Raw genomic sequence first — 10,335 nt, 5'->3', positions numbered from 1 at the left:
GAGGAGCTGAGAAGCTCCCCCGCTGCTTTTAGAGAGTGAGGAGGATTAAGCTGGAGCTCGGTGGAGGCACGACGGCACTCTCACACGGCAACCAGAGCTGGAGCCATGAGCAGGGCGCTTACGGAGCACATCAACAGTAGCTTCCGAGAAGATGCTCCTCGTCCTCCGGTACCGGGGGAGGAGGGAGAGGCGTCATGCTACAACCCCAGCAGATCTGCCAAAATGAGAGCCCAGAGCAAGGTTAAAGACACCTCCGCCGCCGCGCCTCCCTGCTCAACACCACGGAGGAACGAGGATGGACTCGGGGAGCCAGAGGGCAGCGCGTCCCCGGACTCGCCCCTAGTCCGGTGGACAAAGTCTCTACATTTTCTCCTGGGCGACCAAGACGGCGCTCACCTCTTCAGGACCTTTTTGGAGCGGGAGAATTGCGTGGACACTCTGGACTTTTGGTTCGCCTGCAACGGCTTCAGGCAAATGGACTTAAAGGATACCAAAACGCTGCGAGTTGCCAAAGTTATTTTCAAGCGGTACATCGACAACAACAGCATTGTCGCCAAGCAGCTGAAACCCGCCACCAAGACCTTCATAAGGGATAGTATTAAAAAACAACAAATAGACTCTGCCATGTTTGACCAGGCACAGACGGAAATTCAGTCCAACATGGAAGAGAATGCATACCAGATGTTTTTGACCTCTGACATATACCTCGAATACGTGCGCACCGGCTGCGAGAACACGGCGTACATGAACCACGGTCTCAGCAGTCTGAAGCTGATGTGTGGATACCTTCCTCCTCTCATGGAGGAAGAGGAGTGGAATTGTAATGACCTGAAGGCAAAAACATTAGGGTCTGTGGTTGGACTCTCTGCAAAAACCCTGAGGGCTACTGCTGCCATCCGGACAGCAGCTGAGGTGCTGGAGAACAGTTGCCGGTAAGAGCAGCACTCCTCTAGCCAGGCGTGACAGTGTCATTACATCTTAGCGCATGTGGACTCAGAATTGCTTACTGTCCTCATGATCACCATTACTTCTGTAGTTAAACTATAGTGAATATCTGGAAGTTGGTACTTATTTCACAAATGCCTTCCAGAGAGATAAGTCACTTGATCAAAGGGTCTCAGAGGAACATGCCTGTATATCTGTGCCCCCCTGCCTTGCAGTTAGTCAAGAGGTTGGAGGGGTGGGTACAAAACATCAATGGATCTGAGCCTTCCTTTTAAGTAAATGGTGTCTTGCAGGCAGCCCTCTGCTGGCTTGCTCAAGTTTCCTGTGCTTTGAAACCCTTCCTCCAGTTCAGCACAAATTCAGACACCAAGCCATATGACTGCTACAGCTAGATCAAACAGTGTGATGCTGTATTTTCTCTTAATTCTCCTCACTAAGATATAAACTCTTTTTTTTCTGTCACAAAATCTCCCTAACCCAGAGAAATGCTAGTGCAAAGTTAAATGAACTTTTGCAGTCACTTTTATGCCAAGCGGAGATTTTGTTCTCTTGGTCAGAGATGAAAGCAGAGCTGTTTGTGGAAACCATTTGGCTTTTATCTTATGAGCTTGTCCCACACATTGTCCAACAGCTGAAATCTTTTCAAGCCAGGAACATTTTGAAAAACTGGATTTTATGCATGAACCTGCATCAAAGGGCACTTAAAAGTTTTTCACTCAACTACTTTGGCTTCACATCTGGATGCAATTATTACTTGGAGGTTTGACAGCGTCTCTGGTTTGGTAGGAAAAGTGCAATTTATAGGTAATCCATACTTTCCCTGTCAAGTTAACTAAACATTTAGTGAGACTAGGAAATAAACATTGTCTCATGACTTTTTAAAATAATAATTAAAACAAATACATGTATTAAGTCTAATAACTGAATCGAAACAGTTCCTTGAGGATTTTTTCCTTCATTGAGCAGATGTTAGATAACATCATAGCAGTTACCCATTTGCTTCAAGGTGATAATGCTGAGCTGGGAAAAGGTAAGCACGGGGTGTGTTGACAAGTGGCATCTCCTGGTTTCCCGGTGTGATCCTGTGTTTTGCAAAAAAAAAAAAAAAAAGCGAGTGGGAGAGAGAGCCCTCTCTTTCTCCCTTCCATCACCCACACTCTCCCCCCTTTCCCCTTGCCCCTCACCATCTCTTTAGGTCAACCAATTTCCATCTCAAACATGTGGAACTAATTTTGCCACTCAAGAGATTCGTTTTTCGCTTCTTTTTGAGAAACCTCCAATACTCAACTCCAAAGTGATACAAAAACACAACAACGCAACATCCTCAGCTCGGCTCTGCAGCTTCAACCACCAAAACCACTTTGCCAGAGATTGTGTGTGTCTGTCAGTATTTTCCTTCCCTTTTCTTTCCTATCCAGGACTTTTATCTATTTTTCTTGAAAAAAAATTTGTCTGACAGGGACTAAGCATGCTTTGGAGGGAGACAGGGAGAGACAAGAGGAGGGGAAGGCGGACAGACAGGATGGGGGGGGATCATGAAAGAAAGAAAAGAGATGGAGAAAGAGCAGGGGGTGCAGAGAGCCCAGCTGTGCTAAATACCTGACTCTTTGCGCGGACCTAGCAAAGGTCAGGTTTGTGCTTGGGGCCTACGGCTTTAGTCATGCTGGGGTTCTCCTCTCAGCACTCCCGGCAGAAGGCATTCTCATAAAGAAAGGGGCCTTCCTTCCCCCTTTCCCTCTCCCTCCCTCTCTAAATCTCAAGTTCCCCCTTCCTCTTTTTCCCTCCCTCTTCCTTGTCCACCCCCTTCACTACTGAAACAGGAATGCAACACAGCAGGAGAGAGTAGAAAGACAGAGAGAGAGACTTCAGAAAAGAAATCAGGGAAAGTGGGTAAAGGAGGCGCCTCAGACTGGGTGATAGAGAGAGAGAGAGAGAGAGAGAAAGAGATAGAAGTGGAGCGCACAGAAGAGAAAACACTTCATGGAAAGAGAGCAGAGTTTCAGTCAGAGTGCACACGTGCAGGACTATAGGCCTTGCCAAAATAAAGGGATGGACAGATAGCAAAGTAGAGACAAAGAAGGGAAATGATGTAGTTCAAGGCTGATCCCCCCCATTACACAACGTCTGTGTGTTAGGGAGGAGGGACATGAAAAGAGAAGCCATGGCTCTATCTCCAGCCCCAAAGTCTCATGAAAGTGACTAATTACGGAAATCTGTAGAGATCAGCAAAACAAACTCCAAATTGTCACATGCCACAACCACACCGTAGAGAGACATCACATCAAAACCTCTTGTTCCTTGGTCTATTACAGGTCCCACCGCCGAGGAGACCCTGCCAGTCCCTACTTTGTCAACTCTGGCTACATTTTTGCCCCTGCCACCAGTGCCAATGACAGCGAGATCTCCAGCGATGCCACAACAGATGATTCCATGTCTATGACGGACAGTAGTGTGTAAGTGTTTTTAGTTTTGATTGAAATTCAAATATTTTGTTAGTCAGTTTCATTTCAGTAGTGCTTGCTCTGTAGAAACGTCACAATGTGTACTTCCACAATGCTCACCCTGGCCAAGACTCATTGAATTTGATCATTTTCTTAGTATCTAAATGCGCCTGGACCAGAGTTCAGTCAACACCTTTCCAGGAAAAAGTCTAGGGGTGTGAAGGAAAATATTTGTACTTCAACAGACTCGGCTTTCTTTGGGCCAGGGGTCTGCACAGTTGCAAAATAATAGTCTGTAATGTACTTTCATGATCCTAAACGATTGACTGCAGGTAATTCTATTAATGTGTAGTTGTTGCTGTGGCCTCCAGGGAGATAACTCTGGGAAAGTCACTATGTCTGAGAACCTTTTGAAGTTTATTCTGATGCGTTACAAGCTGGAGAGGAGGGGAAAGAACGTCTTGATGTGGTGGGGGCGTTGCCTCATCTTCCTCAAAGTTGAAATGTATCCATACCACCCACCCTTCTGCCACAACAGACTTTTTTTCATATTATCTAATCGCTTTTTCCCTTTGAAGAGCTGCAGGAGAGGGGGAGGGAAATGGCCATTTGGGCCTCAAGACAAACTCATTGAAAAATGTTGGCACCAAATGAAAGGACGCTTACTCACATGGTGGGTCGGTTTCCTGCCACCGGCCTCTGCAGCGTGCTGAGATCTTGTGTCTGTGAGGCTTTCACAAGGGTTACTCATTTCTAGACCTTGGGACAAGGCATGAGGAACTCCCCCTTGCCAGACTAGGGCAACCCCCAAAAAAATCACCTCCACCCGCCCATCCCTCCATAGCTTCTGTCCTCCAGCCTCCAGAGCCAATAGCTGGAGTGGTGAGGCTCGAAGTGCAAGGGAGTGAGAAAATAAAGTGCATGGTGTATAAAGGGCTTAACTGAATCGCTTTCAGCCTATTGTTAGGTGAGGGGAGCTTAGGGGGGATAAGTGGGTGGCTGGCCGCTTTGAAAATGACTTGCACTACTGAATAGGAGATCCCCATAAAATAAGGGTCCATGAAAGAGTCCACGGCTGTTTTCTCTTCCCTGAGCTGGACAAAGCTTCCAGCCGTCACATGGTTCGACAGGGCGGGGATAGTTTGGATTGACAAAACATATTTAGTGAGAAGGAAGTTGGCAAGCTTTGTTTGGAAATCTTGTTTTACCACAAAGTTTCGGCTTCTTGTTAGATCCTCTGGGCTGTTGAGTTTTACTTTTGAAGAGTTTCCTGTGTTTCTTCCTGTGCCTTAAGGGACGATGGCTTGCACTCTCAAGGGTACAGTTTGTGAAGCATTGATTTTGGTACCAGGCCCTACTTACAAGAAGCTTGCTGCAGCATGGGTGATACCAGCAGTGGCTCCGGTATTTGATTCATTTTGACAGTGTCGCTCTGAAATGTGACTTGCAGAAATTCAGCTGAGTAAATAAGACCAAATAGGTTCATTGTTGAACAGCGTCATGTGTGAAAGTCACATTCTTGTAGTAGCTCTCACCGAGGTCTTTGACCCAGAGATCTCTGCTGTCCTTGTTCCCAACTCATGGCTCTCCGTCCCTAACTGATATTAATAAAAAACACAGCTTCTTCATCTCTTATTCGAGGGAACAGTTTGATTAGTGTGTCCTTTTACAGTGGTGAAAAAGGCAAATTTGAATCTCATTTCCCAGATAAAGAACAAGAAGACGAGGATTTGTGAAGGGGGGTGAAAGAAGGGGTGGGGTTTTTTTTTCTCTTTTTGCTTATATCTTATTTATGGATTTACTTGGACGCTGGGGAATGCTGCTGCACCAACTTCAAACATTACCTTATCTTACAAACCAGCCTTTTGATGTTGCTGAGATCAGAGGCTCACAGCGGAGCGCTTGCCAAACGAAGATGGCAGCGGGTGCATATGTGCATGAGTGTGAGATTTCAAAGAGGCAGCAGAAAAAGTAGCGTTTGGGCTAGGTCAGACACTTCTGAGCCACCAAAACGGCCAAGATAATTGGCCCAGCTTAAGTGGCGGCTGACTGGAAAAGCTAGCAGACACAGAATGAAACAGAAGAAGATTCCCAGAATAAATGCTTAATTGTCCGGAGACTACTACTATTCCTAACTACATCTCTATTTTCATATTAATATATCGGAGATACTAAGCCACCAGCACTTAAGCAGTATTTGTTAGCCTGCTTTAGCCTGTTGGAGTTTCTGACTTTCTGATGTTAGCGCTAATTCTTCAGCTTTTTAAACAGCCACTGTCAGAGTTGACAAGGACTGATGTAATCTTATCAGTGGGCCTCTTCTTTTGAAGCCCACAGCAGGATGTTTAGCATATATCCCCAATTGTCCTGGTGTGTTTTGTTATGTGTGTTTTTGTTGCCTTGGCTTCAAGGGCTCCCGGGCCTTTGATTTAGCTCTAATGTGCCTAGTGGGTGGTTACTGGGTGGTGTTGTGTCGGTCACTTCAATGATGAAATGCCTCCTAAAGGCTCTTTCTCCACAAAGACTGAGTAATGGTGCTAACGCACTGGCGACTGCCATGGAAGCACTGTGACCTGCAGTATGAGTGACAGTTTATTATTAAAGATAACATCCACTGTATAGGTGGCTGTAACAGATTGGCTAATTATACTGAGTGTGTAATATCTTTGATTTGTACAGAGATGGAATCCCTCCATACAAGCTGGGCACCAAGAAGCAGCTTCAGAGGGAGATACATCGCAGTGTCAAGATCAATGGCCAGGTTACGCTACCCCACTTTCCCGTAAGTCCTACTTCCTGAAGTCCTACATCCTGTCTGAGTGGTTCTTTTTTTGTAATGTGCTAAACCCAAACTTTTACATGCTGACAGACTACTGGTTCCTGACTCCTGGAGGAGTTGTGCTTTGTTTTATATTATTTTTTTCAAGCTCATGTTGTGACAGAATACTAAATTCCTTTTCCCCACTCATTCTCTTAAAGAATTCAGAGAAAATGAAAGGCAGGATTTACATACCACTTCACTTCTTCAGCTGTTCCAAGTGCTTCTTTACCCCCACCCCCCAGTCCCACTAACGTCTTTAGGACTGTAAAAATAAACTTGTGTTGTAATTTTACTATTCTGTCTCAGCAACCATAGTGGCATCATAAAGCTTCATGGATTTATGCATTGGTGAGAGTTAAAGAGAACACAAGAGCATTGATTGTAATGATAAACTCAATATTAAGAATACTCATTGAACTTGTTAAATTATTACCAAAGCTACTATTACTGATGAACAAGATACATGTCACTATTTAATTCTACTTTCCTCTACTCCCTCCCCAAAATATGGCTCCATTAGTATTTGGGTCAGACAGTGTATATATTTGAATTCAGGATGCTGCTGGCCTGCTGAAATAGGTGAAAACATACTGATACAGCTTAGGAGGTAGGTCTGTTTGAGGCAAGAAAAAATTATATGAATTTCTTTTGTCTCCGTATCCAAACACAGGTATACGCATGTGAAAAAGTTGTGTGCGTTTGTGCATGGTTTTGACAGTGTTGTCTGTTCCCCCTTTTTTCTCTCTTCCTCTCTGTCTTTTCTCTCTCTCTCAGTCTCTCTTCCTTTCCCGCTTGCACTCCTTTAATGTCTCCCTCCTGATTTGGAGATGGCTCTGTCTCCCATGATGCACCAGCCCCAGGCAGCGGGGGCCCTGTGCAGGGCTGGCGCTCCTTTGCCAGCAGCTCCACTTGCCTTTCTTCTTCTTCCCTTCATCGCATCTACAAAGAAATGAGGAACAACAATAACAAAAAAAAAAAAGTCAAAATCAAGAAAGCCGGCGTGCCAAATAACAGAAACGTAAGAACAGGAGAGAGAGAAGCCGGCGCGTATACATAGTTAAAGAAAAAGGAGGATAATGTGACTAGAGTACCTCTGAGCTGCCCTGCATGCAGCCAGAAAATAAATGATTACTTCCCCTCAGATCTTCCCAGTGTTTGACTCCTCTATCCTCTCCCTCCCTCTTTTCCCTCCTTCTCTGTCTCACTTTCGTTGTGCCACCATTGCCACCACACAAACGCACATCTCAATCCTCTCTTTCTTCTTTCATGCTGTTAATTTTGTCCCCTTTTCCTTTTTTTCTTCACCTCTCCTCACTCTCTTCTCTGTCGATATCTGGCTTTTATTCGGAGATTTAAAGCTGCGTGTCCCTCCCACCCCTAGTGTGCGTTTGATGTTTGACAAGGGCCCTTTGAAGTGTGCTCACTTCAGAGGCTGCCTAGCTGATGGCTTGGTCGGGCTACAGAGGGTGCAGGCAGGGGGTCTCCCCTCTGTGCGAGACCAACTGCTACCCCGCCATTGCTACCTCCTTTTCTCTCCCTCGCCCAGCAGCCTGGCACTGCCAAGGGCACTGGGCATGAGAAGATCTGGGAAGAGATGAACGGCAGAGAAGGTACGGGTTAGCTCGAGGGCAAGGGCATCTGGATTAGGCCTTTTGGAATGGTAGCAGGCTTTTTGGAACAAGACAGGATTAGGGCAAGGGCGGTGGATTAGTGCACCATATTGCATCCGTCAGAACCACTAAGCAGTTACACTCGTACACACACTAAAGTTTCCCTCCCCCTGTGTTGTTTACCCTGCAGAGGACACACCGGCTGCCTAAGGAGATGACCCCTGTCGAGCCCTCAGCCTTTGCTGCACAGCTCATAGCCAGGTTGGAGAAGCTGAAGCGAGAGCAGGACACAGTGAGCTCGCTGGAAGAGAGGCTGCAGCAGATCCAGGAGGTATGGATACATTCAGCCCTGTTGTAAACAGCCCCCCACTTCCACCACTTCCCATTTCATTAAACATGACAAACATGCCAATTGGAATTTTTAAATTGTATCCAAGCTGCTTGGGTCAGTGGTTCCATACTGCACTACCAAAGTCTTGATGCCAGCTTTAGCATGTTGAAGAACAGGGAAAAGACCAAGGGATTTGAAAGTCTATCTTGGTTTAGCTACTTCTTCCCTTTTCCTCTCTGTCCTTCACTGTTTCATCTGGAGGAACTTTCAAACTTATGTTTCTAGACACACTTGAAATTCCTTCAAATAGTTAGCACTTAGCTACTCTCCAGTGGCACGTTTGCAGAGTATGTGTAGTGCCAGTCTCTTTTTGAAGCACAGGCACACTCTGCATTATAGATGAAGCGCACCCAAAGCCTGTTAGGGAAGATAACAGTGCTGCAAAAAGGAAACTCGAATCAAGTTATCCAGGCGTTTGCTCTCATCTACTTAAGAGTACCATAGATAGAAGTTGTGTGTAAGTTGAGACACGAATTCTTCTGCTTGCTGCCTTTTCCAAATGTGAATGTGTATGAGTCTTTTGTCAACTGCCTTAACTTTTTTGTGTGTGTATTTTTTTTTTTGTGCCTGTCCAGGAGGAGGAAAGGGAGGAGAACAGTGACCTTGCCAGCAACACCTCCCTCCATCACCCTCTGCTCACGTCTGGTAGTCAGTGTGAGGAAGACCCCCAGGCTATTTTAGACGAGCACCTATCCCGTGTGCTGAAGACACCTGGCTGCCAGTCGCCTGGTGTGGTTCGGCACTCACCACGCTCACGCTCCCCGGATCGAACGGGTGTCATGGTGTCTTCTGGCCACGGGCCCTTCTTTGGTGCTTATCCTGGGGCCACCAAAGTTCTCTTGACAGGAAGGCAGTCGACAAAGCACATCCACCATCACTACATCCACCATCACCACGCTGGGCCAAAGACCAAGGAGCAGATCGAGGCTGAGGCGGCTCAGCGTGTCCAGTGCCTCTGCCCTCCAGGGGGTGCCAATTATTCTGACTTCCCCCCTGCGTGAGTGTTAATTCTGAGCTGTGCCTACACTAGCTGTTAGCCAGCATTGTACATTAGCATTTAGTACTTGATTTCTTCAGTTTTCCCTGTGGTAAAGCTGCTCTGTCTCTGGTCCTAACATGCCTTTCTTTCTCCTGCCAGTCGCTGCACTACTTTGTCCAGGCGGCCAGTCAAAGTCATAGATGAGAGTGTGTCTTCCCCATGCCTACCCCTAGATGCTGCCGACCGCTCTCAGAATGTATGGCAGTGGATCCTAGAGAGCGAAAGGCAGGGCAAGCACAAGCCACATGGGTAAATGTTTGATTTGATTTGATTTGATTTATTCTTTCAAGCATGTAAAGACAGTTGATATGTCGACACACATAATTTTACACATATCCAACAAATGCTAATCCAATATCAATTTGCTTATACCTAGTACATGCTTGAATGGAGTAGGAAGAAGTCAGACTTATCCAGTCCTACCCCATGAATACAGCAGACAAGAAGGATCTAATGGTACTTACTGATCTCTGGTCAGGTTCAGGTGATGAGCCCTTCTCTGCAATTCTTCTCCTGTAAGACAGAGTCCAGAATTATTTCTGAAAAACAGTTGCTATTTTTAAAAACATATCATCATGTTTAATGTTAATATCATAAAGCACAGACCACACAATTCCTCCTGAACTCCACATTTTTAAAACCTAAATTCCTTAGATTTCTCTAGATCTTACAGTGATACTTCTCTGTCAGCAACAAAGTGCATTTAAATTACGATTTTACTACATATCATCTCATAATACTGAGGAATAGTGAGAGTGATGAGTACATGAACTTATTCTTCAGGTGGCACAACAAAATCCATTGCGACCAACATTGGGGTTTGCTAAATCTACTGTATGGCAACTGTGTCAAGTTTCACTTTTCTGTAGTATATGAAACAAGATCTGAAATTCATTCATATGACTCAAGTGCCTATTTTGAGACGTACTGAATCGAAGAGTAATATATGATGTGTCGCTACCTCCTTGCTAACAGGGCACTCATCTCCTCCATGAGCCCTCCTCCTCCAGGCAGAGGGCCGTTGCCTCTGGCTTCAGATTTGGCCCCTCCAGCCCCTGGCATGGCTGCTGCCAGAGCGGCCGCCGCCT

At 45.8% G+C, this 10,335-nt stretch overlaps 1 protein-coding gene across 1 annotated transcript in view; it reads left to right on the top strand.

Annotated features, from left to right (window-relative positions):
* Positions 1 to 6: 6 nt before the first annotated feature.
* LOC109957969 (axin-2) overlaps positions 7 to 10,335 on the top strand; it is a 19,769-nt gene continuing 9,440 nt past the window's right edge. Inside the window, exons 1-6 of the mRNA XM_020596234.1 lie at positions 7 to 932; positions 3,258 to 3,398; positions 6,066 to 6,168; positions 8,008 to 8,148; positions 8,784 to 9,205; positions 9,347 to 9,496. Of these exons, the coding sequence (XP_020451890.1) occupies positions 106 to 932; positions 3,258 to 3,398; positions 6,066 to 6,168; positions 8,008 to 8,148; positions 8,784 to 9,205; positions 9,347 to 9,496 (1,784 nt within the window). The 5' untranslated portion in view covers positions 7 to 105. The remainder of the gene's footprint in view (positions 933 to 3,257; positions 3,399 to 6,065; positions 6,169 to 8,007; positions 8,149 to 8,783; positions 9,206 to 9,346; positions 9,497 to 10,335) is intronic.

This window comes from Monopterus albus, unplaced genomic scaffold (genome assembly GCF_001952655.1).
Source record: "Monopterus albus unplaced genomic scaffold, M_albus_1.0 scaffold29.1, whole genome shotgun sequence".
NCBI classification, from domain to species: domain Eukaryota; kingdom Metazoa; phylum Chordata; class Actinopteri; order Synbranchiformes; family Synbranchidae; genus Monopterus; species Monopterus albus.
Note: the sequence above shows the minus strand (reverse complement) of the source record. Positions and strands in the feature narration are given on the sequence as shown.